General features: G+C 52.4%; 1 protein-coding gene across 1 annotated transcript in view; it reads right to left on the bottom strand.

Annotated features, from left to right (window-relative positions):
* Positions 1-1,579: 1,579 nt before the first annotated feature.
* Positions 1,580-26,583, bottom strand: part of TCF7 (transcription factor 7) — a 72,753-nt gene continuing 47,749 nt past the window's right edge. Inside the window, exons 4-12 of the mRNA XM_059825234.1 lie at positions 22,884-23,016; positions 19,554-19,644; positions 15,850-15,936; positions 13,745-13,855; positions 13,301-13,463; positions 12,977-13,084; positions 8,993-9,041; positions 6,816-6,888; positions 1,580-1,880 (exon numbers count right to left, since the gene is read on the bottom strand). Coding sequence (XP_059681217.1) covers positions 1,580-1,880; positions 6,816-6,888; positions 8,993-9,041; positions 12,977-13,084; positions 13,301-13,463; positions 13,745-13,855; positions 15,850-15,936; positions 19,554-19,644; positions 22,884-23,016 — 1,116 coding nt within the window. The remainder of the gene's footprint in view (positions 1,881-6,815; positions 6,889-8,992; positions 9,042-12,976; positions 13,085-13,300; positions 13,464-13,744; positions 13,856-15,849; positions 15,937-19,553; positions 19,645-22,883; positions 23,017-26,583) is intronic.

Genomic DNA, 26,583 nt, shown 5'->3' with positions numbered 1-26,583 from the left:
TAAGAAAAAAAATATAAAAATATTTTGTACATTATAAAGGTCATCTTAAATTTCTTGCAGTTCTACAATAATATTACTACATAATTTGTATTCAGTACTCTAAAACCTATTCTGTAAAGTAGAAAAAAATAGACCCCCCTCTCCCTCTGTGTGGTGTTATTTTTCTCTTCAGCAGTCTAGAATATATTTCTCTCAAGCAGGAAAAAAGTCTGGACTGGACTGGATTGTGGTCTCTGTGAGAAGTCTGTAAACCTGAAGTAAATCAACAACTTGGATCAATTTGGGATTTACATCGGTTCAGGGAGATCACGATCTGTCCAGAGTGTTTTTTGTTTATCAAGCTCAAAATATAAATAAAATACCAGAAACTGGTAAACGTTTTCAAGCTGGAGAGAATAGGTCACCATTTGGCATCACCATCGGGGTGGAGGGAGGATCTTTTAGAAAAAGCTAGAATAAGGTTTTTTAAAAAGTTACACGCCAAATCATGAAAAAAAAAGGTTCTGATCTTGCTGAGGGTACGTACAGAGGGACGCCTGAAGCGAAGAGCAGGGCAGTGTGCCCCTCTGCTGCCGGACTGCCCTGGGGAAGGGGAGAGCCGAGCGTGGCGGCAGCGCTCGCCCCTCTCCTCCAGCCCTCCGCTCAGCAGAAGGTGGCTTGTCGGGCCAGCGCGCTCCTCTGCCTCGGGTCAGCCTGCCGCCGGGATTTCTGGCCGTCCGCGTCTGCAGGGGACAATTCCTAACAGCAAGGGACACCCTGCACCTGCCTGACGCAGCGGGCAATCGACCGCCGGACCTTCCTGCGCCCGGTCCAAGCTCCGTTCGCTGTCCGGTTGGCGCTCCCTTTTCCCCTGCCATGCTGTACGCTTGCGGGATGGGACGTGTGGGCACAGAGACCTGTTACTTGCAAACAGTCTCTTCCTGCTCTCAAACAAGAAGTTTAAAAAATTCACCTCATTGGTTTAAATATTTCATTTCTCTATCATCCCATCAGATCAGAAAGTTAGCATTGCTATGTTTAATTTTCAGACATAAGGGCTTTTTAAAAATGCTCCTATTCCAGCTTTTCCAGCTCCGTGGTGTAATGGCTACGGGAGATCTGTGAGTGAGTGACTACGCTTTAAAGCAGCTCGGAAGGCAGGGGTGGAAGCCAACGTTAGGCTGACAGCACCTACCATCTACTGCAGCAAGCTGGGAGTTCGTCTCTGCTTTCTGCCATGCTTGAAGATAATGCAGTAAGAAGAAAAAAAAAAAAGAAAACCCCCAAACAAAAAAAGCAGCACAGGGCAGGGACAAAAGGCTTGTTTACTCATCAGCACTTTAAATTTTGGCAAGTACTTATTTTTTACCTTTTTTTTTTTTTTTAAATTGCTTTTCTATCTTTAACACCCACTCCCCCCAAAAAAAAACCCCAAATGAGTTTTCCAGCATCCTTAAGTCATCCTGTTGCCTAACTTGGCAGGTTTTACAGCGAGATGGGGAATTTGGATGGGCCTCTGGTCCTTTTCAATGGGCAGCGAAACCAGGTGGGAGAGAGCCAAGTGCCGGGTGTCCCGGCCACCGCGGCTGGGCGCGTGGGACTATGTCCCCGTGGAGGCCACGCTGTACGCTGGGGACTCTGCGGGCGCGGAGGAGCACCTGGTGGTCAGCCTGGAGGAGCCGGTGGCGGGTTGGAGGTGAGCGGAGACGGGGAAGGGGTCGGGCTGTTCTCTGTGTGCGGAGTCAGCGGGGGCTGCAAGCTTGTCTGAAGGAAAAGCAGAGGAGATGCATTGGAGTGCGTCCGGAGGAGAGGGAGGGGAGTCTATAGCACTTCCATCGGAAGAAACTGGGCTGGCACAGCGTCCTTCTCCTTGTAAGTACCGAATGCACTTCTTTTTCCTCCTAGGAACAGTGGAGAGAGTTATCTGTGAATAAAGGGCGAGGCCACGGTCACACACCAGGCGTAAACCAGCGCTGGGCGCAAGCCGGGGGCAGGCGGCCGGCTGGGGACTCGCGGCCCCTCCGCGCTTCACCGCGGCCCCTCCGCGCTTCACCGCGGCCCCCGGCCCGCCCCTGCCTTCTCCCCGGCCCGGGCTCGCCCTCCACCGCGGGGCGACGGCGCCGGCCCCGGGCCGCGGCCCCGCTGCGCTGCGCGGCCCTGCTGCGCCCGCCAGGCGGCGCCGTAACAGCGGCCCCGCGGCGCGGCTGCGCGCAACCGGCGCCGGCGGTGTCCGGTCGGCGGTGCCGCCGCGGGAAGAGCGCGGTGCGCTGTGAGCGGGGCGCGGGCGGAAGGGCTTCGGCCACGAAGTGCGGAGGGGCGGTCGTGAGAACAAGAAGAAACGTCCAACCCCAGTAATCGAAATCGTCATGCAGATCAGGGAAGAAAGAAAAATCAAAACCGTAACACAAGGCGAAACAAAAATCAAAATCAAATGCGTAATACAAATAAAAAATTAATCAAAATCGTAACACAGATCCAAACAAAAATCAAAATCATGATACAAATCAAAACAAAAATCAAAACCAAATTCAATACAAATGAAAACATAATCGAAATCATAATACAAATCAAAAATCAAAATCATGATACAAATCAAAACAAAAATCAAAACCAAATTCAATACAAATAAAAACATAATCTAAATAATAATACAAATCAAAAATCAAAATCATGATACAAATCAAAACAAAAATCAAAACCAAATTCAATACAAATAAAAACATAATCAAAATAACAATACAAATCAAAAATCAAAATCATGATACAAATCAAAACAAAAATCAAAACCAAATTCATAGTACAAATAAAAAATAATCAAAATCATAACACAAATCAAAACAAAAATCAAAATCATAATACAAATCAGAACAAAAATAATAAAGATCTTAATAAAAAATCAAAAATAATAAAAATCTTAATAAAAATAAAAACAAAAGTAAAATTCATAAGACAAATAAAAAATCAAAATCACAATAGATACCAAAACAAAAAGGAAAACCAAATTCATAATACAAATAAAAAATATTCAAAATAATAATATAAATCAAAACAAAAATAACCAAAATCATCATAAAAATCAAAACAAAACTCAAAATCATAATACAAATAAAAAATAACCAAAATCATAATAAAAATCAAAACAAAAGTCAAAATCCTAGCAAAAATCAAAGGAAGGCGGTCATTTCGCAGCAGCCCAGCGCTAATGCCGCCATCCAGGCTTCCCTGCCCCGGGGGGCTGAGTGGGGCGAACGCGCTCTCACTGAGTTCAAGACCACCGCGTCCCCCCTCGACGCGCGAGCCCCCACCCGCCTGCCGCAGAGCGCCCGGGACGCGCCCGTGCGCCTGCTTGCTACGCGGCCGGGTGGGCCGAGGTGCCGCGGCACGGGGCCACCGCGCAGGCGGGTGCCCGCAGACGGCCGGCCCTGGGCTGCGCCCGCTCGGACAGGGTGCGGGGCACGCGGCACGGCTGCGGTGCGGAGCGCGGGGTCACGCCCTGCCAGGACGCTGCCCTCCGCGCCATCCCCGGCTCTCCTCCCCGGGCAGCGCAAGTCGGCCCAAGTTCTTACGGGCGTCTTCGCCTGCGGCCCGGCTCCCAGCACTTCGCTCGACTCGTGCACCACACACCTACTTAGCTCGTCTTTCTCCGGCCTCAGCCACCTCTGCATCCCAAAATACTTCCATTCACCGCGACTCAGCGACACAGCCGAGTTGAAAGCGCTCAACAGATATTTAGGAAGAGGGAAGGAAACGGCCTGGGACCGGCGGGAGGAAGACGTGGTCCCAGGCTGGCTGAGGTCCTGCTCTGGCTGTTAGACCAGTCCCGAGCCCTTCGGAAGAGCCGTTGGGCTTCAGCGGGTAGACCACCTTTCAAACTGCTAACGAAGCTACGTTAAAAAGTTAAAAACCAGCTCTGACACTTCAGCCCGTGGCCTTCCCAGGCAGGACATGTTTGCTGTCATCTCTCCCTTAGGAAGCAAGTACAAAATGCAAGGTAGCCAGGCGCTGGAGGGAACGCTCAGGCAGGAGAAGGACCTGAATGAACCTTGCAGCTGCGGAAGACTCGGTTCCGCGCTGCCTTTCTGCGGAGCGTGACAAACAGCGCTCGTCAGCCAGGGAAGATTTACTCACAAGAAGAGTTTGTTACAGAAAAGTACCCCATCGGTGCCAACCCTCCTCCCCTAGCCCCCTTCTTCCAGCAGGAAACCCACCGGGACCGCCGGCCCCGAGACAGCAGCGCCTGGGGAGCAGGGACCGGCCTCCCTTCATCCCCCCGGAGAAGATACTCAGGTTCCCCACTCGTTCGTATGTTATGAATTCGGGGGGGGTGTCTCAAAAATACAAGTCACACGTCATCCTTGCTGTAACTGGATTTGGACGCGATTTCTCCGCATCCCTTGACAATTCTGCTGTTTAGTGTGGAAAACAGGAATATTTAGCCCGAGTTCCAGCTGTCATCTCGTACACCCAAATTATTTTAACCACTCCTGGCTGTCCCGAGTCCGTCCCTGGCACTGGCTCCTGTTGTCTTTACATACTCTGTGTTGAGCTGGTCTTCCTTCCCTTCGTGTGACGGATCCCTCACGTCACCTGCTACGGATCCCTGAGCATCTCGGTATAGTTTGAAACAAAAGAGCTCTCAAGATGTCACCTTAATAGTAGCGAGGGAACAATTCCTCTGCTGGAGATGGTATTAATGACTTTACAGCTAAAACAGCTAAAAAGAAGACCTTCCGCCCGCCCGGCTGCCGGCCTCGGCTGTCTCATTTGAGGAAAACAGATCAAATGGAGAACTTGCTAATGCGGGCACACACCCTTCTTTGATCTTACTAATGAAAAACTAGACCGTGTTAGAATATGTATTAACTAGTTCAGTATTAAACATGACTGCAGTGGATGTGAACAAGCCAAGTGCTGTTACTGCTGTCAGTGGCATCGTTGGCCGTGGTGACCCAATTAACGCGACACGAAACACGACAGCCCTGCTGAACCGAGTGTGGAACTCGGAGGTTATTCTACACGGGCTGCAATTTCCCAGCACGGAGAAGCCCAAGGAGAAGCTGCGTTGCCCACAGACATCTCAGGAGTAGCTGCAGGACGGAGAGTTTCAATGGCCCGTTGAAGATGACACAAACCCATCCGTCCATTCACTGATTTGATTTAAAGTAATGGGGGGGGAGCAGATCTGATACTACGGATTGCTGATAATGAACCGGTCAGTGGGCTCCGGCTGACGTGGCTATTACACAGCGAAAGGGGCTTCTCCCTCTCCCTTTAGGAACTACAGCACCCTGGAGCGGTTTGCCCGGGGCGAGGGGGAGGAAGGTGAAAGCTCCAGAGCAGGAACACCCAGTTTTAACCAGTTAACCTCTCCTGGGGAGTGGAAATCCTCCGGCGGACGTTGCTCTCCGCAGGGGACCAGAGTAGTACGACAGGAGCCCGTGAGCCGGCAGCAGCACGTTAGTACGGGGGATTGCAGAACAGCTGTGACTAACCAGGGTTTGAGAGGCAAAGGTTAAAAAATAAAAGCATGCTAAGGTCTCCGAGCACGTCAGCAGCCTGTGTTAATGGGGAAGCAGTGCAGAGGAGAAGCTGAATTAAGAGAGTTCGACCGAAGGCAGAGGGAAGTTGAAGGAACTGCCGGAAGGTCCGGAGTCGCGCCCTGCGCTGCGGTACGGGGCTCTCAGCGCGGGGGCATTGCTGCGGGAGCGATGGGAGGGTCACAAAAATCCCTCTCTGGACATTCAAGGTGAAGTATTAATGAGACATCAAGGGAGCTCTGTCCCGGTTCTTAATCGGTTAAAAAATGGTGCTTGATGACATCACCCAGCACGTAAGGGGTGAGCGGGGAGGTTCGCTGTGGCACAGCACCCCGAGGTGCGGGATGCGGCTGCGGGCAGGGGAGCTCACCCAGCACCCCGAGGTGCGGGATGCGGCTGCGGGCAGGGGAGCTCACCTCGGGCTCAGCCACAGGGACCCACGCTCCCGCCGCTGCCGCTCGGGCTGCCAGCAAGGCCAGCGGCCAGGCACCGCCGGGACTCTGCGGGGCTGCGCTTCGGGCATCGGATTTGGGGAGAGTAAGTGATTTTAGTCACTTTAAGCTGCAGTAAGCAATACTTCCACCTTTTGCCAGAGTCCTCAACGCATTGGTATAAAAACGTGCTCTGAATCGTAGCCCTCTGTCCAGTCTGGAGCCTCTCCGTGCATCCGTGCCCAAGTCCAGAAGCCCCCCAGGAGCTTTTCCTTCCCGGCTGCATTCGCAGACCCCCTGAGCCAGGGAGCACTGGGGTCATGCACTAAGCTTTACTATCGCTTGGCCACGTCCGTTCCCTAGGAGCCCGAGGCACGGAGCGCCTGCAAACTGTCTCACTGCTGGAGGCTCTCCCACCCCACGGTGAGTACCACAAAACTTCAGGGCCAAGAAGAGGTGGATCTCAAAATACACGGTTAGCCCCAGCATAAATAGGAAAAATAAACCCATTAACTGCTCACTGCTGGCCCTATTTATGCAATAGGGAATCTCTAACAGGGGGAAAAAGCCCCACATCAGCGTCACAGAGGTCTCCACCCTGGAAATAAGCTTTTAACACCAGGGAAGTCCATCAGCCGAGGAACATGTACAGCATTACACCAACATTGTCCAGGGGGGGTAAGAAACCCAGGGTTCCGCCTGACCCTTGCAGCTCGAACAACAGCTCCTGACGATGCCCAGAGAAAAAAACCCATCCCCGCCTGGCCGGAGCAGCCCCCGCCGGCGCTGGGACGGCTGCAGGAGCACGCACGGAGCCGAACCCGCTCGCCCAGGAGCACCCCAGCAGCGAGGAGATGCCGATACACACCTGCACGGGCCGCACCAGTCCGTTTGTTGGTTGAGGCCAAAGCGAGCTCTGCATTTCTTAGGAGAGGCAGGATCTGAACACAGAAGCATGCGTGGCGGAGAATGGGCAAGGCAGAGGCACAAAGAGGAGGAGGAGCAGGAGGAAGAAAAGAGGCAACATCATTTTAGCCACTTTAACACACGACTAACAGACTACAATCCAATTTTTTTTCTGCAACAGACCAGTGCTGGCACCACCTCTCCTGGAAAAAAGTGATCGTTAGGCAAATATCAGTGATCACCGCTGGCAGCTGGAGAAGGAGGTTTGGGAAACGGCCTCAGCTCCGGGAAATATGGGCAATTATGGGGAAATTCACAGCTCTTTGAATTTCTTAAGTTTGGAAAAGCTGCCAAATCCCAGAGGCGCTGCCTGCCTCCTGTGTCTGCATCCTTACCTGCTCCCTGCCTTTCCAGCAGCGACTAACGGGGCTGCCAGCGAGCTCGGACTGCCCACGGAAAAGAAGAGGAGGAAACGTTGCAGAAGCAGGCTGAAAGCAGAGTTAGCACCAAGGAGACCCAGGCTCAGGTTATTCTACTCTGCCCCCCACCATTCCCCTTCCAGATTTCATGGAAAAGTTATTTTCCGTGGTCTTTCCTAAAATGTTGCAGTTTTACTGTGTAATTATGGGGCTCATTAGGGTGAAGCCCTGTTTGCTTTCAGGCACATCCTGTTTTTTTCTCTAGTGCTGTAAATGGGATTTGAACACCACATTTTTGTGCTGGATTCACGCTCCCTCTTCCAGCCACCACCAGTGTCTCCTGTCGTGTACAATCAGCAGTTGGTTTTCAATCCGTAACAGGTGAAATGATCATGTTTGTATCACACAGACAAGACGTATGCATGGATAATAAACATAAATACTACTTATAAGCCTAAAAGCTTGTATTCCCCTTATCAGTTTGGACACTGAATGAGAGCAACAGTGTTAACTAAACTGAAGATACTACTGGGACAGAGTCATGGAATTGCTTTTTATGGAAATTCAAAGAGGTCATCCAACGGCGATTCATTAAATTAATGAGATAATCTGAACTTTATGAATTAATGCAGGCTGCGGGATTCTGGCCGCATGGACGTGCGATGCACAGCCCTAACACCAGAGCTGGACTCCCATGTCCTAACCAACAACTGAACCGCGCAGATGCAGCCAGCTGTGCACCCTGGGGTCCCCAGCTCAGGCGGGACAGGCCTTTCCGTGGGTGTGCAAGGCCGGGAGAGCAGCAGGCTGACCCGGCACCCTCCCCAGGGAGCGTTTCTGGAGGGAGAGAGAACTGGTGTTTTGCTTAGAAAGCCAACAGCCTACCGTCTGGCTGGCTTAATTTCATCCACAAATAAACACGAGCGATGAGCAGTAATGAACTGGTAGGCTGGAGAGTGGGAAAAGCTCTTTGTAAGTCTACAGGCAATCACAGACTGGATGTACTGGGAAAAACAGGCTGCCTAACTTCATGTATACGTGATGCCATAGTGGGCCGGGACAGTCTCTCCATGTTCTATAATGAATATTCAGTGGTACAGATATTATTTATTCCCGGTATGGCAGCAACGCTTCAGAAACCAGCACAGGAATAGCCTCGGCTGATGGGAATGTGTGAGTCACCAGCTGAAATCTGTCAAAAGGGCCTTTTCTAATAAACAGTGTGGTGCAGGGAAGCAACTGGTACTGGGTTTTACCGGGACTTTGCTTGAACTCTGGGTTACTTTGAAATGAAACCCAAATTTGGGATAGTCCCATGGGTGATCTTCAAGCCTTTCACTGCATTTAGTCCTACACGCAATATTGATGCATTTGAGAGGAGCTTTCTTTAATTAATGGTCTCTGTAGGGCTGATGGGGACACTCACCCTGGATGTTCTGAATAGATTAAGTTTAGTGATAGTTTATATGAAGTTACGCACTTGCCAAAATCTAGTATTTTCAGTTTTCACGCACTACCCATGTTCTAATTCAAACATGTCTATGAAAAAGTCACAGAAATGTTAATTTACTGTGTCTTAAAAAAAAAAAAAGAAGCCTATTTCTTTTGTTAAGCTCAGGAGAATAAAAGAAAACACGGTAAAACATGACAACAGCTTTGCCTTCGGATTATCCCCTCTGAGCAGAAACGAAGGGACAGCCACCGAGCTGCACGCATTTACCTGAGTTGGAATCTTGCTGCTTTTCCCGTGTTCGTCTCTTCTTTTTCCCCTAGGAAATCAAAGGAAAGGCTGTTAGTCCGTGCTCCCAGGAGACCGAGGGTGCTGCGCAGGGTTTTCGGGGCTGGATCGGGCTGCCGGGGAAGGCTGCTGCTGCCCAGGCGAGCGGTCCGGTCCTCGGCTGTAACAGCCGCGGTGCCGCCCGCTCTGCCCATTCCAGGGAGAGATGAACTGGGAATCACTGCGAGGTGACCTGCTCAGGTTTAGCGACGTGGGCATCCCTTTCCTTTCCCCAGCTGCCTGGACCAGTGCTCCAGAAAAGAAACCCAGGAGGAACTGCCAAAGCAACCACCCAAAGCTGTGTTTGCACACATGCCGATGCACACCTTTTACACGGCACAAATTTTTCCGGGCATGTAGCTTTTCTCAGGCCTAACCCCTCATTTCCAGTACCCCCGGATCCGGCACCATAGGCACTTTGACTCATCCCCAGCATGCCAAAACCACTCTGCACGAGATCCATGCATACACAGAAACAGAAACCAAAACTCAGAGCAGACGGCAGCCGCATCCTTGCTACCACCCCCTGCGTCTGCTGCATCGTCTTCCCAACACGCTGCTCCCCTGCTCCGTTTTATGAGTCCACGACCACGCTACAAAAGGCAGCTGAGACCCTGATTTACACTGCAGGCTGCATAAGACGTCGCAAAGGAAAGCGTTAGTGGATGCAAAACAGCTGCAATAAACCCAGCGCCTGTGCCTGCGCTGCTCAGCACCTCTGCCAACTCCTGCCAGTCCTCCTCGGCCCACCCTGATGCGTCTCGCCTGGGAATCCCACCCATTATCACTTTAATTAATTAATAGATAATTTAATTAATAGATGTAACTAGATTAATAGAATTAAACAAGATTTACTGCATGCAATGGAGGCAATATAATCAACAGCTGATCCTCCTGGAATATTCTTAATTCTTCCTCCCTCTTTATGTTTCTAAAAAGCACTTGGCCCATTTTAGCACATTTCCTATACGTGCTTTAATGCGGTGCCTTATACCTGAACAGAAATTGCTCCATAATGTGCTACCAGGAGGAACATCCCTGATTTCAAATGGGAAAGAAAGTTTTACAAAATCCCCAGAAATTTATTTTTAAATAATACTTATCTCTCTATTTCAGTGCTTTCACAGCTCTGGACCCATCTCTCATTCTTCCGTTTTCTTCCCTCACTAACAAGAAAACCCCATTTTATCCCCAAACTGCCTCGCTGACTCACAATATGCAACAACTCCTCTCATCTCCTAATGAGTTTATTAATGAGGGCACGGCGGCGCAGGAGCAAATCTGGCCTGCGTGGAGCAGGCAGCTCGCAGGGCTGCCTTTGACCCGTGACTTTTTATATGACTCCTTGTGGTTTGAGCGAAGGTGGAAAGCTCCGAGCTGCGGTAAGCTTTTTCTTCGGTGTGGGACCAACTGTATTTCCTGCCCGATATCTGCACCACGTGCTGCAGAATTGACCTACATTCCTCCTCCTCCTCCTCCCTGCTCAAGCTCCGGAGAGAAAACCATCTCTCGCAACGACCATAAGACCCGAAGCAGCTGCTTGCTGGTGCTGGGAGAGCCAATGTGCGCCTTTGGAGCCCACCATCCGCTCCATCTTCCGGAACAAGGAACCAGCCCTTGCCGAGATGAAGGATGCTACAGGACTGAGATTTCCATGGAGGATACACTTGGTCTTGGAGGAATATGGTGCCTTGCTCTCAGAGATGCTGCTGCCCTCCAGATGCTGCCGACCTCCGGAGCCCCAAAGGTGCTGCCCCAGTTTCTCTAAGGGTGGCTCTGGAAGTTGGCAGCATCCAGCATGGATCCTGCACAGCTGCATAGGGATGCTGAGCTCCTGGTCTGTGCTTGCAAGGACGCAGGGATGAACATGCTGCAGCCGGGAAACGCAGGCTTCCCGTAGCCTCTGCTTTCTCTACATCACCTCTGACCTCTCTTTTTTTGCTTTTGGGGGTTTTTTTTGGTCTGTTTAAGGGTGTTTTCTCACTCTTGGTGGAGTTTGGGTTTTCTGGAAGGAGGGCTCGGGTCAGGGTGGGCTGGATGGGTGCTCGCTGTGCGGCTCCCAGGGGAAAGAATGTGGCTGCAAGAGAAATGACGGACCCTTAGATCAAAGGGCAGAGCCCTCGAATGCATGGACGGACATCTGAAGACTTACGTGTGCTTTGCTTCAGGTCTCTAATGAGCTCGTTAGGCATGTAAGATCAAAACAGTTGAGAAAGCCACTAGAAAAGACTCAGAGTGTGGCACTGCTACACCTATGCAACCTTGTTTAACACGGTGCTGCTGAAGTGATTAATATAGCTAAGAGGAAACTAATTTTTTTTTAAGAGTAACCTTTAAATGTGCCGTGCAGTAGCCCGGAGGCTTCCCAAGTGCTGGCCCTACCACCACGAGCCGCGAAGCAGCTTTGTCCCTCCAGCCAGCCCAGGAGCTGCTGCTGCTTCTCCCCGGGGAGCAGCCAGCGTGGCCGCTCCACCGCAGCCCCCTCCAAAAAGAGCCTCTAGTTTAGATGTAGAGTCAAGTCGGCTCTCCAGAAAAACCAAACGCAGTTTTTTTCTCTGGTCACGCCTTGGGGATCAGTTTGGCATCGACTGCTGTGGCAATGTACGTTGCTACAGGCAAAACCGGGGAAGACCAAGGCTTGGAGCTTCCCTTCTTTCCCTTGTACACAGGGAAAGCTCTTCTGGCTACGGGAACGCACGAGCCCAACACTCAGCATGTTTCAGGACCCTCTGCCCTAGTTAATTTTTATTGCTGAGAACCACTGCTATTTGCTGCGTGGCTCAGCTGCTCCGCTCAGCAGCCACTGCCTGGTTTGGGGGCTTTTTTTTTTTTTCTTTTTTCAATATGGAAAGGGTTTTTTTTCATCCTGTCATCAACCTTGGTTGGGAAACAGGCTCACCAAAGAGCTGGGTTGAGCTCACGAGCTCGCAGAGCAAGCAATGCTGTTGTTTGCGTTTGCTCAAATTGCATTTGAATCCTTTGAATGTGACGTGCTTCATTTGGTCAGGGTCGTCAAACAACGATTGGTCAGGGTGGGATCAATGTCCCTGAGGGACAGAAAGAAACTTGTTGACTGTCATCTTGTGAGCATCGCTTACGTGCCCCACAATACACGGGGCTGTTGCTTGGGATGCAACCCCGTGGAGAGTCCGAAATCTGAACTGAGCAGCCTGTGAGACCAAGGTTTGCACTACTACCCATACAAAGCAGCTTGTACTTTCTTACTTTGCCTTTTTAACAGTTATCTCCCATTATTATTACGCTCCTGTGAGCGTGGCTCGGGCAGACACCCTGGCAGACACCCTGTGCTAGTTTTAAACCCACAGAACAGAGCCGGCAGCCCACAATTCAGCAAATCCCCCCAAACCTGCAGCGTGTCCTTGGGCTCAGCCCCACGTGGCCAGGGCTACAGAGCCTGCGGTACCCAGCCCCATGATTTCAAGCTTATGAACAAGGTGCTACCGCAAAGCGAGCGGAGCTGAGCAGGCTGCGGGTGCCTCTTCAGCCCCCCCGGCCATCCCACCCCGAGCTTCTCCTCCCGCACCTCTGCCCCATGCTCTGCTCCTGCTGGGCAGATATCTCAGCTGCTGCCCGAGATGCTCAAAGCGGTGGGTTTCCATAAAACTATATTTCCAAAGGTCATCCACAACACTTAAAAGTTCCTCTTCCTTTCTACTTGTATTTACTTGGACAACAAATGAACAAACGGTGCACATGCGTTGCAACATTTGTGCTATACATATGCAATGAGGAACAGCCAAGCGAATATTCAAATTATTGAAATATGAATTTCTATAGGTATTATGCCACCAGGAACGCCATTACCAGGGACAGGCAGGATGTTTGGCAAAGACCAGTTGTCAGCCCCCCCTGGGTCGTTTCTGGCCATGCCATGGGGAGGGGGTCCGAGCCGCGGCAGCCACTCACGTAGTTGTCTCTGGCAGACCAGCCGGGGTAGAGCTGCATGTGGAGCTGCCGTTCCTTGCGAGCCAGTTCGTAATACTTCGCCTGCTCCTCCCGGGACAGCGCGTGCCACTGCAAGGACAAGCATGGTGGTGAGCCGTGGCCCCGCTGTCCCCTCCCAGCCCATCCCACTGCGGCTGCCCTGCTCCGGGGCACGGCAGACTCTGAGTGTTTAAGGGATAAGAGCACCCGGGTTTGAAAGCAGATGCTTGTTATGTGCTTAAGAGCAGCTGCAGGGGATGGGGATGCTGCACCGGGGCGATGGCGCTGAGCCCCACGTGCTCTTACCCTCCTTCCCAAGATCTGGTTGATAGCGGCGCTCTCCTTCAGGGTGCATTCGGCAATGACTTTCGCCCTCATTTCTTTCATATACAACATGAAAGCGTTCAGGGGCTTCTTGATAGTGGGCTTCTTGGCTTCCTTCTCTCTCTTTGGTTCTGGCTGAGGTTTCCTTGGTGGGACCGAAAGAGGAGCTGTCAGCATCAGGGCCACCCTCCAGCCCAGCTGCCTGGTGGCACCAAGCTCAGCAGAAGACTTGACACCAAACCAACCCAACGGCACGAGCACGTGGCGGGGCCTGAGATCTGCACCTCAGATGTGCGCCGTTGCCTGATGCAGGCAGAGCTCAGTGTTCATCCATCCTCCCCCCCGTGCGAGCATTAATAGGGATAAATGAAATGGGCATTAAGATGCTAACTCTGTTGAGGAGCCCTGCTGGCACTTCCAACTTACATGTTTCGGTCATAGTGCTCCATCTCTTGCTTGCCGGAGTGGGGCACGATGGCGGGGTGCGGGATGCCGGTGGTGTGCATGCCGGAGCCCAGCATCAGCGGGTGAGTGAACCTGCAACAGAGAGCGGATGAGCCACGCCGGGAGGACTGCGCTGGAGATGCTCGGGATGCTCGGGCAGCCGGAGCGGTGCGTCTCACGAGATGGCACTCTGACGTGGCAGAAGCAGACGGTAAGCGGAGGACACGGAAAGCAAACCGGCAGGCGCTGCCGGGCTGGCACGGGGCAGGCGGTGCCCACCACCCCTGGGTCACCCCCGCCACGCCGGCGGCGGGCACGGCTGGCCGAGCCGCGGGCATGTGGGTGGAAAGGGTCCGGATGCCGCACAGCGGCGAGGAAACCAGCCTGCAGCGGGAGCCAGCCTGACCGAGATCAAGGGCGCTTTCAACCAGCGGCTTCAGCTACTCAGATCTCTGTTGTTGCAATACCTTATTAGCACTGCAGAAAGGAACAACAAACTCAACCCAGGGTTTGGATGGGAGAGATTAGGACCACCCCACACCTTTCTTTTAACAGAAATAGCATAAGTCTGAACATGAACCAAACTGCAACTCTAGGAGGTGCACCTTGCCTAAGCAATATTCTCCACCAACACGGGACTGAGATCATGAGAGGTCTTCCTAGCTTTTAGGCTTCATTAGCTCTCTCGAGTTTTGGAGGGTAAAGCCAGCGCAGTCAGCTTTGCCAAGCTTGCCACTTTATGACTGCAGCTTGAGATGGCAGAATTGCCCATGGGAGAAGAACTGTTCATTAGATATGCTGGCACGAAAAAAAAAAAGCTGTTTAATTTAATCCACCAGCACAGTCTGATCCTTATCTGACCAGGTGTACTTTCTGGGCTGCAGCAGCGCTGCAAAATCCGCCCCAAAATCCCGCGAGCGGGAGCTCCTGCACCAGGCTCAGGGAGGCTGCCGGGCCTCCGCAGGGAACCGTTAGCTCCTCTCTGGCCTTCGCCTTCGAGGCCGGGCAAAGCGATGCCTCGGCGAGCAAGGAGGGCTGGCAGCACTCCCTCGCCTCTGCTGCAGGGCTAAGGGTTCGCATGGATTGAGGGTTGCATGGATCAAGGTCTTTTGCACGGGTAAGGGTTTGCATGGGTTTCGTGTGGGAATCCTCTACTAACGGCTCTTCAGGACAATACGAAGCAGAAGCAAAAGCTGGTGCATGAGCACACGCAGCGTGTAGAGGCATCTGCACGGCACTGCCGTCCTCGCTGGAGCCACGGGGGCTTTGGCCACCAGCACACCCGGAGGGGCCAGGCTCTGTGATTTCTATCCACATGGGATGTATTTTGCTCACTGGGACATTGCTGGGGTCTGGGTATATTTACAGAGGGCAAAATTTGGTCCCGGGTGACCATAAACTTGCAGTACGAATGGTCCAGGGCTGTGCTATGTGGGTCAACCCGCTCAGTATTTAAGGCGGGTCGTGCCGTAGGGCCAGGTCCTTGTGGGGGGAAGTAGGGCAGCGACGTGACCGGCTCCTGCCGACCCCTTCCCGTGCACAGGGTCCATCCAGCCCATGGCCATGTCAGCCCCGTGCTGCCCGATGATGGGACGGGCGAGACAGGAGCTGCGCTTACGTGTCAGAGGGCTGAGTTGTGCCGATGGGAGGACAGCAAATTGCTGCCCACTGCCTGTCTTGCTTTTAAGGCTGAGACCAAATAAAACGGATGACCCTCTGCAGAGCAAAACTCAGCAGTGGTGGCAGCAGGGGTATATTCAGGATTAGGGTTAGTGACAAGGAGCAAAATCCTGAGCAATGGATTTCACCTCCTTTTCCCAATGCTGAGCTGAAGGCAGGGGTTTCTGGCTTGGCTTTGACTTCTGCTGATTAAAACCCAATCGTGCATCCGCCTGTGATGCTTGATATTCCCCTGACCATCCTTTGGACCAGGCACTGCCTAAAAGCTCCTTCCCTTCCCACGGTGGCCCGGGGAAGGTGCGTGGCCATCCCTGGGTGGCCGCGGTCTGCTGCAAGCTCCTACCGCACAAACTGCAAGCTGCGAGACCAGCCGAGCTGCTGCCCTGTCTCACACAGCTCATACTCACCTGGAGAAAGAAGCCCCAGCAGAAAGCGCTGACGAATACGGCTGTCTAAATCCACATGACGGGAGCGGATAGACAGACTGGCTCTGCCTGGGATCGGGAAGAAAGAGTCTATAAAGTATCCACAGCTACGTGGTATTTCCTAAAGATACCCTTTGCTAAGGGGACTCAGAGCACAGATGCCCCAGGTGCTCTGCCTGGTGGGATGCTCGGGGTGTCCCCTGGGCTCAAGGGACAATGCGGGACTTGGACTTTATTTTGGGGGAAGCTGGGCCTCCCTGCAAGGGTTGGATCCAACTCTGACCCCCCCCTCCGTCCCCGGTGTTGACTAACACTCGGTTTTGAGTTTATCCTGTTAAAATGCAAAATGCGGAGGTGTGCTGAAAAAAAAATAAATCAGGAGACGTGGCTATTGCACAGAAGAGGTTGCTTAGAAGAGCACAGTCTGACCAAAAATCTAAAGCCTGGTCAGGACCTCTCTCTGTGCAGCACACAAGGGGCTGCACCGGGAGGATGCCCAAGCACGGGAACCTCTGTGTGTCCAGAGAGAAAGCACCTACTCTGCCCTCGTACATGCTTCAGAAACGCTCCAATTTCCCCAGCGCACCCTTTTAAGGATGCCTGTCATTTTTAAACAAGCCAAAAGCTCAGTCCTACATTTCTTTTGAAAGTCGTTTCATACTGGGGACTGGGCATGTACCAGACCTGGAGCTGGAAATTATTTTTGAGATAGTAAAATAACCATGCAGGAAGTTCCTCGTTGTTCCCAGCAAGGGAAACCCCCCCGCCGTTTTCATATGGAGATTGCTCAGAAATACCTTGGCTTGTTCTGCAAACCTGCCAAAAGATGCTCCCAGCCTAAAACTGCTCATGGAAACCAAGATGCCCAAGGAGGACGCAACGCGGTGCTTAAACCTGTGCAGATGCTCGTGCTCCTCTGGCCAGCCCGCACAGAGCGGTGCCTAAGACCAGCACCAGCTATTTTCAGCTCTAATAAGCAAAAGAAGCCCATTATCATTAAGTGCGGTGCCACCCCGCTGCCCTGCGAAGGACCGAGCTCCTGGATGCCAGGGATTTTTCAAGGCTAAAGACAGTTTCTGTCCTGAAGAGGAATAACGACAGGCCCTCGAGCCGCGCTGGGGAGGAAGGAGGTTTCTGTTTCTGCCGCTCCGGGAGCTGCTGTGTCTCGGCTTGACCGAAATCTGCAGGATCTGTCTGTAGGAAAGGCAGGCGAGGCGGCGGGGCTCTGTTTACACCCTGCCAGGCAGGAGCCCTCTCCCACCCCTTAGATGTCGGCGGGTATAAACACACCAACAAACAGCCAAGTGCTACCGCACATCGGGAAACCGAAACAACCTTTGAAGTTGAACGCGGCTGCCCCAGGGCCGAGAAAACACTCGGAGCTAATCCAGAAGCGACATGCGTTACTGCAGAGGCTGAGATACTGGGATAGAAAAGGAGCCGGGCACTCGCAGCTTCATTCAAAGTGATTCTGACGTGCAAATTAATGCAATTGCAGAATCAATCCCTGATGGTTGGGAAAGAACAATTACAGCCCGTATCACCCGGTGATGGGAGGGCGGCTTGGAAAAAAGGGCACGGGACGGCTGCGGAGGGGCTGCCGTGGCACTGCTGCCGCTCGGCCCAGGGAGCGGGTGAGCGACACGGTTCGCAGGCTCCTGGCTGGTGTTCGCTGCCAGGCTCTCGCGAGCAAAACTCACTCAACTGGACTCTCGGAGGCTTTTATCTGACTGTCATCCCAGCTAATTACAGAGAGAGTGATTGCAGCTCCTCCTCCCGAAGCACTCGGTGAGAACAAAGCCTGTTTCTGCCCAGCTCCTGCCCGCCAGCTCACAGAGGAAAAGCTGCCTCCTGCACATAGCCACCCCTGCTCGGCAGCACCGGCGTGAGCATCCCCGGCACGAGGGTCCCCGGCACGCAGCCCCTGCTGCCTCCTGCACAGGGATCAACGCCGCTGCTTCTGCACCCACCTGCACCGACGTGCTGAGCCTCGTCTGAGGACTGGGCACTTCGGGAGAGGTTTTGGGGCTCTTTCCATAAATTTTGGGCAGGCAAAAGGATGAGAAAGGTTCTATTACAGACACACACGCTTCGAGGTGCTGTTCTCCACTCCGTCAGGCTGGTCTGCTGTTTGCTGCTTTACCGTATCTGCTCTATTAGTCACTAATGAACGCGTCTGATGAGGTTGCTTGAGAATGCCAAACCCTGCAGATGCTGGAGCAGCTCTCAGCCATGCAAACTCCCTCCACCACCGACCGACCGACCCACCCTCTATGCAAAGCAGATTTTTTTCCCTCCGCATGCCCAGGGCTGTCCTTAACAGCATCCCACCCCAAGAGTGGACCTTGCATTTGGCAAACGGGCTCCTTTTTCACCCCCAACTATTTCTTTCATGTTACAGCACAGTCACCCCAGTACTTGTTTTTCCTGAGGATGAATCACATCATATGAGGAGTTAAATCATCGCCCAAGAGTAGCAGATTTAGCACAGAAGGCAAAATGTAATCTCTTTGAAGCTGAACTCTGTATCAAAGGCCTCAGCCTCTGTTTCCTTGTGGTTAAATATCTGGAACATGAAATTCATAAACAAAACAAAAAGCTAACATTTACTTTGTGTTTTAATATGCTTTGCCCCTCACGTTTTGCAATACCTTCTCGTACCTGGAGGTCTCTGCCGGGCTTTGCTGGGGTTTTATCAGCCGGCGCCAGGGGGGACCCGGCCGCCTGCCCCCGTGATCTCCCTCCCCACACTCTCCCCCTGTCCCGGCCACCCCGACCCGCTGCCTGCAGCCACCAGCCTCCCCGCGAGCCTCTGCAAGGTCCCTGCGTCACCGACCGGGATTAAAAATTAATCTGAGGAGTAATGATGCCCACACAGCACCGCCTGCCAGACCTGCTCCATCGGTGTGCTTACGATCACGGTGACAAAAGCCAGTGGCAGTGACCACGGAGCACATACCGGTGTATTTTTAACTCCTGTCCCTGGGGCAGGCTTCCCAACGGGCTCTGCTTTGTGGGATGCTCCTTGGGGCTAGCCCGTGCAGGGGGGATTTTTTGGGAGCGCTCCAGCTCACAGTCCCTCCTTCCCCGTCCCCGCTGGGGCAGCAGGTGCCACCGAGCCGGCTGTGCCGCGGCCAGGCTGCAGGTACCGGGGTTGTACCCCAGAACAGGTCTCTGCCACGGTGAATTTTTTGCCCTGCATGTCAGACCCCGAGAGGCACCATGGCCTGGCAGATGGAGCATCCCGCTGGATTATGCCACGCCGGCAGCAGGCTCAGGGAAAGCACTGTGCCAAAAACCCCAGCAAGGGAGAAAATTACCTCCTACTCAAAAAGCGAGGCTTTTCTTATGATTAAGAGAGGCGGGTAGGAAGCTCTCCCTGGGTTTTCTGATCCGCACAGGCAGCTAGACATAAGGCAGGAGGCAGTCTGGAATCGGGCAGGTTGTAACCTCGCTCCAGGGATGCCCCAGCTGGTACAAAGCCTTCAGCCTCTCTGTGGATCTGCTCCCCATCTCTGAAACAGGGCTAAATCCTCCTCCCCATCACACGGCACGCAGAAGGGATGAAGGCAGGGGAAGGCACCGTGGAGATTACGGAGAACGGCTGCACGCAGTTTGTTCAGTAAACCGTCCCCCGTACGGAGCAGCTGGGCGAGCTCGCGCAGGGCCGAGCCCTCCAAACTCACCATCCCATCGACGGCGTGATCTGTCCAACTCCACCGGGAGGGAGGGGGTAGAAACCGGGGATGTCTGAGGTCTGGGAAGGACGGTGCACTCCTGGGAGGAGGGAGAAGGAGATGAGTTGGACCCAGCACCGCGCTCCCTGGGTGACCCGGACCACTCCTGACCGAGCCCCTCGCTGTTCCATCTCTGGGCACTCATGGGCAGCAGGGAATATATGTGAAATAGCTGTCTGCAAGTGGCAGGATATTTTAATTGCCCTTTTTATTGCTGTGGTTCTCTCTTTGGGGGTGTGGTGGGTTATCCATGCTGCTGCAGAATTACAAACACCTGTGTAACGGGGTGGGGAAGGCAGCTTGCTCCTGCACAAGCATCATCCCTGCTCTGTGCCCCCTGGGGCCAAGAAGCAATTTGCTTTGGGAAGGATCTGATGGACTCCAGACACCCCTCTGCCCTTCCCAGAGAGCCTGTTTGGGTGCACAACTGATGGTCAAAGCTGTTCCTACACTCCCTTTCCATCGGTCATCCCCGGGACCCCCCACGAGCGGCCAGCGGGGATGCTCCCGCGGGTATCACTACTATCTCGATTTTAAACAATTTGAGTCCCCGTTCAAAGCAATCATTTCGTGGGCTCTGTGGGTGCCAAGGAACGGTGGAGGTGGGTATGGTGCCAGGTGGGAATTCACCCTTTGCACGGGGAATCCCTGCGTGATCTTCAAAGCCGCTGGCACGGGCGGCATGGCCAAAGGAGACAGACGCAGCATCTCTCTGTTTCTATCTGGACTTGAAAACAGCCCACGGGGCCCGGGGCTGCGGGTGGGACTCAGACAACCGTGGTGCTGCTGGCAAAACCAGCCTCCGGCTGACCCCCAGACTGGAAAACTGGAGGGGAGCTGGGGCTGAGCTCTGCCGCAGCATCGTGTAACGCAGAGCCAGGCCCCCGGGAGCAGACGGATACTCGCTGCATCACCTCTGCACCCAGCTAAGCCTGCAGGACTTTTGGCAATGTAAAGCACCAGCTCTCCACTGACTGCTAATGAGCCTCGGACAAAAATTCGTGTACAGAGGTTGTCCAGCAGCTGTCCTGAGCAATAAACACATTTACTAAATTGGTGATTAGTCGCAAGCAAACTCAGAAGTCTGGATTCTCCTAGCTATATTAATGATAAATTATTAATTAAGAATGACACCAACAGATTCCAAGCATCTTATTAGGAGTTAGCTAAAATAAATATAAAACTGAACTGAAAGGAATATGTAACTTAGCATGAGATTTACCTACAGCTGTGCTCAAGTGGGACGCAGCAGCCCACTGAAGGTCAAACAAAACCAGCATCCGCGTTAGGCAGCTGCCAGGATTTCCTGAGATTTGGACCTCCAACAATACAAGTTGCGTAAGCCAGAGCACAAGTTATTCTTGCTAGCCCAGTGGTTGGGGCACCAGCCACTGACTAAGAAGATCCTGCTTGTATTTCCTTGTCTGCGTGTCCTTGGGCTACTGTGAAATACTTTAAAGGGATGCTGTGAGAATGAGTACGGTGGTGACTCTCATGCGCTTACACTAGGTGATAATGGGAGATATTTCAGTGACGAAAACAGAGATGGGACACATCCAGAATGAACGGGGAAGGAATCCCTCGCCCCAGCAGCGTAGGGATGGGGGATGCAAAGCTGATGGCAGCTGCACCACAGAGGCAGGCCCCAGCTGGGGATGATGGTCTCAACCTCTCCATAAATAGGACCTGGGGGGGTCTCTGGGATGGACAGACTCCCCCTGCCTCCGATGTAAATGTACAGGCTAAAGGGGAAAGGGGAGACTGGAAAGTTCCTGCACTGAAGGTTCTGGTTGGGTGTGCAGCCAGAGGACAGCTTCCCAGAATTACGACCCACCGCAGAGATGAACGCTTAGGGACTACTCCAGTGCCAATCGTAGCCTCCACGGAGGGATGTAACCAGCTCATCCCTTGGGCGAGCTGCTCCCATTTCGCTTAAGGCTTTCCAGGCTAACAGTGGGTCCCTGGAGGCAGCTCACGGCGAGGGGCTTTTGTGCTCTGCAAGGCATCTGCAAAGGCAGCGTGAAGGAAGGTGTGCTGTGTTGCCTTCCCGGGAGACTTAGAAATCTGCATGCTTCCTCTCAAGGTTCAGAAATCTGCCATTAGCTGAACTTTTAATAGGTTTATTTTGTTAACTCTTCACATTTTTCTGCTGAGTTTGTTATGCTCTGGTGGCTGACAAGCAATGTGCTGGCTAGAAGAAAACCAGGATGTGCCTGGGTGTCTCTTACATCAGACCTAAATCCTCCACATCAGCATCCCTGATGTGTCCAGAACGTGGCCTCTGGGTTCAAACCAGGGATAATTCAGCACGCCCGCCAGCCAAGAGCATCCTCGATACCCCATCGTTTTAGCAATGAAGTTAACACGGCAAAGCCGATGTCTCCGGGACAGTTTGGACCACTCTTGGCTGGAGGCCTTTGCCCAAATCCCAACAGTTGCCTCCATTTCCGCACTGATTTCTGGGCTCCGATGGACCCTGAAGCCCTTCCTGAACGTAGTTTGACACAAAACTGTGACTTTGCTTGCTTTCACATAAAATCAAGACCAGGTTTGTGCAAAAGCCTGGGTAATCTGAACAGATGTTGAAAAATTCTGTTGCACTAACGTCAGGTTGAGAAAAGTTTGATTTTACACTCAGCTTGCCAGTAACCCACAAAAAATGATGGGCTGGGGTGAATTCCTGTGCACATACCTATGTTTTACAGTTCAGGGTTTAACCTCTACCTACTGTACTTTCCTCTGTAGCCTCACGAGCTAATTGACGTGTCCCGGACTCACACAGGAACCCAAAGAGCCAAACCGTGTGACAACCACATAACGTGTGGCTATGGACACACACATATAACAATCCAGTTAGCTATCAGACACCGATCCTATTTAGTCAAAATATTTCCTGTTTCAAGCATTTATTTTCTCAAAATGACAACCTGACAACAGTTTGGGTATGAGTCAAAGGAAAGATTACTTTCCATTTTCTGGTTGACTCTTACGCATCATCTTGCCGGCTCTGGTCTGGTGTCAAGCTACAGGACAGCTTGCACAGAGAATTGAGCATACTTGGTCAGCAGGGTTGGCACTTTTGATATCAAACTCCTCTTGGTGAGGATTAAAAAGCATTGCCAATAAGCTAAAAAAACTCCTACTGCTAAGCAATGCCCCAGTTGACCAAAGCTCTTGACTTTTCCCATTGATTTGGGACCAGGACGGTGACAGCCTTGATCTCCGTGGTCTCCAGCACTGTCCCGCTCCCACCACGCAGATCCCCAGCGGTGCCATTACCTTGTTTCTGGTTGATGTCCGCGGGCAAGTGGGGCGAGTGGGAGCCGTGGCTGAAATGGTCGTTGCTGTAAGGGATGAGCGGGGTGAGCGGGTGGACTCCGTGGGACGGCTGCACGACGGGAACTTTGTTGGACTGCAAGACACAAGGAAGGAGAGGGCTCAGAAGTCATCGGGCTCCGTGAGCAAGGAGGGCCGGTGCCCTTTGCAGTCCTGTCATTGCAAGCGAGGCTGGGAATTACTAAAAGTCCCCAGTGACTCTCAAGGGCAAGGCAGAAAATGCCCATGTCTACTTAAATAAACACTACAGCATCCTGCAAGAAAAATCCAAAAACCAAGCAGTGACAACAGCTGAAGACGATTGCATGGGTAGGTGGAAACCAGCCCAAATCAACACAAAGTTTTAAAAATTCAGAAGAACTTTTTTTTCATTCATTTCCAGCATCTTTTATTCCAGGATGAATGCTACAAGCATGTTACCCAATGCACTGCTCTTGTTTTCTGCCTTGTGCTACCACAGGGTCTAAATCTGGACTTTCACATCCTGCACATTCACTCTGAAAGCCTCACTCGGGCTTTCCTAACTGGGGCTCTCAAGCAGGGAGAGCCATGCGGAGGGCAATGCCTTTGAAACCCTGATGCAGTCACCAGTGACCCTGATGCGGTCACCAGTGAGCCCTCGGGCTGAAATCCCCCTGGGTCCGAGCTCCAGCACTGGGAGAAGGAGCGGAGGGAGCTGGGGCAGCGCTGGGGATGCAACAAAGCCAGGAAAGTTTAAAAAAGAAAAATCCAATCTCCTCTTGCAGCTACTCCTGGTTGGCACAGCGAGGCCACCGGAGCCCAACGTCTTTGTAAAAGGCGCTTTTTTGTGAACACAACGGGGAGTACTTCTGCGTGTTGGAGCAGAGAGAGGGGAACCTGTTCAAAAGAGCTGCACGGCTGTAAGGAAAACACACACACGCACACGCACACGCTGCTGTCTACCGCCAGCCTCTTCGCCTCGAGCGTCTCAAGCTGCTCCCTACATGCCCGGTTTCGCCCATGGTTGCCTTTAAACCCAAACTGACTTCGCCTTGGTGGTGGAATGTTAGGATTTGTCCCAGATAAATCTGGAAAGAGAAACAGGACTGAGAGCACCCCAAAACGGGGAGAAAATGAGAACGGACCAGGTAAGACAGCTCTCCAGGGGCCAGGAGCTGGGTATTGCTAGCCAGAACTCTTGCGTCCCACCAGGACACCTACAGATGATTTGCTGCCTGACTTTTGACAAGTCATTTACAATCTTTGGACTTGATTCACTGGTGCCTTTCACTTTGGTAATGATTTTGCTCAGGCAGAGCGAGCATGAAACGCCAGCTGGCTTTGGTGGAGGTGGTGCAGCTGGAGCTGATGGCTCTGGAGGACCCGCCCGGGACCTCCGCCGCAACAAGATGTTTGCCCAGCAGCTCGAGAGCCCTGGGCAAGTCCTGCGTTTTGCATCCCTGCTCCGAGGAGGAAAACCGTGAAGCGGAAAGGAAAACAGACTGATGGAGACGTCGCTTTACATCTGTCTTTCCCACAAAGGTTTGCTCATGCAAATAAAAACCAAGAGGCATGCAGGTTTGCATTTAAGAATGAATGAAAACCCTAATTCCTGATGCTTACCAGGTGTAGATTTACCGTGTACAGCGGGATACTGGGAATGTAACCCCCCTGCCCAGCACAAACTGGTGTGGTACAAGCGTTCCTCTCCTGCAGCAGGGCCATGGGCTATGTGGTTTTCCCATCGAGAGCGGCGCTGGGCTGGCTCCTGCTTAGTTAAACACATGTTTGGAGCTCTGAGCTTTTACTATTCTTGCCCATGAAATGAGATGAAGAATAGCTTTTCAGTGATATTTCTAAAATTAGCTATGGTTTAACTTATTTAAGAGCCAGAAAGCCTAAATTAGGGATATGCAGTTCTACGTGTACATTTTAAGATGACACTGGAGCAGAATGAGCTCAATGCTGAGCTGGTTTGAAAACCTCCACTTAAGCATTTCTGCCATTCAAAGTGGGGCAGATCTTTCCTTCCCATTCGCACTGTGCCTGATCCACAGCACAGCACCATCCACCCGCCAGCCCCGCCGCCTGACGACTGTTAACAGCTTTCGGAGCAATGACAGAAGACACAGACCACTACAAAGGCAGTTGAACAGTCCTGATGCTGATCCACAGGATACCTCAACAGCAAAAAGCACAGAGCACATGCGGTTACAGCAAAGGCACGGGCTGTCCTTCTTCCCCATCAAAGCAGAACATGGTAGCTTGGTGGTACAATAGGTTGCAGCTCAGTTACTCGGATTTTCCATCAGTTCAGATGGGAAACAAGATGTTGCACCAGTAAGAAGAGCTGGCCTTCCCTGTGTCCTTTCTACATTTGCACTTGCCTCACTCAAAAACTCTTCTCCTAAAGTTGTAAGAAGCTGGCGGGGAAGGATGCTCAGGAGGGAGGCAAGACAAAAATCTCTGCAAGAGTCTATTCATCCTCCTCCCGCTTCCTCCATTCGGGAGTTTGTTACAGGAACGCATCTCCCGAATTGAACCAACCGAGGGAAGAAGGAAATGTTGCACAAAGATCTGGAGAAATGGAGAAGACTCCTTCAGTGTTGATCCCCAGTTTAAACACCGCAGCTGCTAATGCTTGGGGTCCGTGGCCGTGGCCGCAGCTCCTGGTCTTCACCAGATGCGCTGTGGCTGCCACACGCGTCTTTGCTGTGAAATCATACCTCGTTTATAGAAATCTATATGCCAGAGAAATGGTATCAATTCCTCTTTTTTACAAGGTCTAGATTTAGCTCCTGCAAATCAGCTGCAGCACATGAACGGTGAAGAGGCTTTTCAAAGCCAGAACTTATCAGCTGACAATGTCTTACACCATAAAATTAACCTGATGTAAATGTTTTCTGCTGAGTGGACTGATTTAGCACGAGGGCAGGCGGTGTGGTGTCCTCTCAGCAGGTCCCCTGGGATGACGTGGGGCGGTGCTGGTGGGGGCATCAGGGCGATGCGCTGCGGTTTGGTGAAGCATCTTCTCACGTCTCCTCCCCAAAGCCGTGTTTCAATACAGCTCAGAGCCGTGGTGACGGAGCTGCTCGCTACCCACCCACCCAAAATAATGCAGCTGGTGCCCAGCGTCACGGCCCCAACCCCAAGTCACCCCAAGTCACCTCCCGTCCTTTGGCAGCTGCGGTGGGACACAAAAGGGCTCTGAGGACAGCTTTGTCTCACCTCTCCTAGCACAGCCCTTTGAGGGCAGGTCAGGGAATGAGCTGTGCAGCCACGAGCTCGCTACAGAAATGAAGAGGCGCATTTACAGCAACACCGGAACGGTATTTCCAGAGGGGACGGAGCAGCAGAATGGGTTTTGCAAGCCTAGAGGGCCTTTTTCCCCTCTCAAATTTGCTAAATTGCAACTCTCCTGAGTGCCCACCTCCCCGGCGAGCAGTGCCTGCTCCGGTCCCCGTGTGCCTCGTGCCGGCAGCCGGTGCCGCTTGGCGCTGGGGCAGACACCGACCGACCCCGCAGCGCATCACCTTGCTGGCATAAATCAGCCCCCACCAACCTGGCTGAAAATAATTAAAATAAAAAAAAAAAAGACTATGAGGGAAGAAGCTCCCACTTTGAAGCCAAGAAGTGACTTTAATAACTAGAGGTAATTGGATGAGCAAAAAGAAAACGCAGT

Source organism: Gavia stellata, chromosome 16 (genome assembly GCF_030936135.1).
Source record: "Gavia stellata isolate bGavSte3 chromosome 16, bGavSte3.hap2, whole genome shotgun sequence".
Lineage (NCBI taxonomy): Eukaryota > Metazoa > Chordata > Aves > Gaviiformes > Gaviidae > Gavia > Gavia stellata.
The sequence above is the reverse complement of the archived record's forward strand: the minus strand, read 5'-3'. Positions and strand labels throughout refer to the sequence as shown.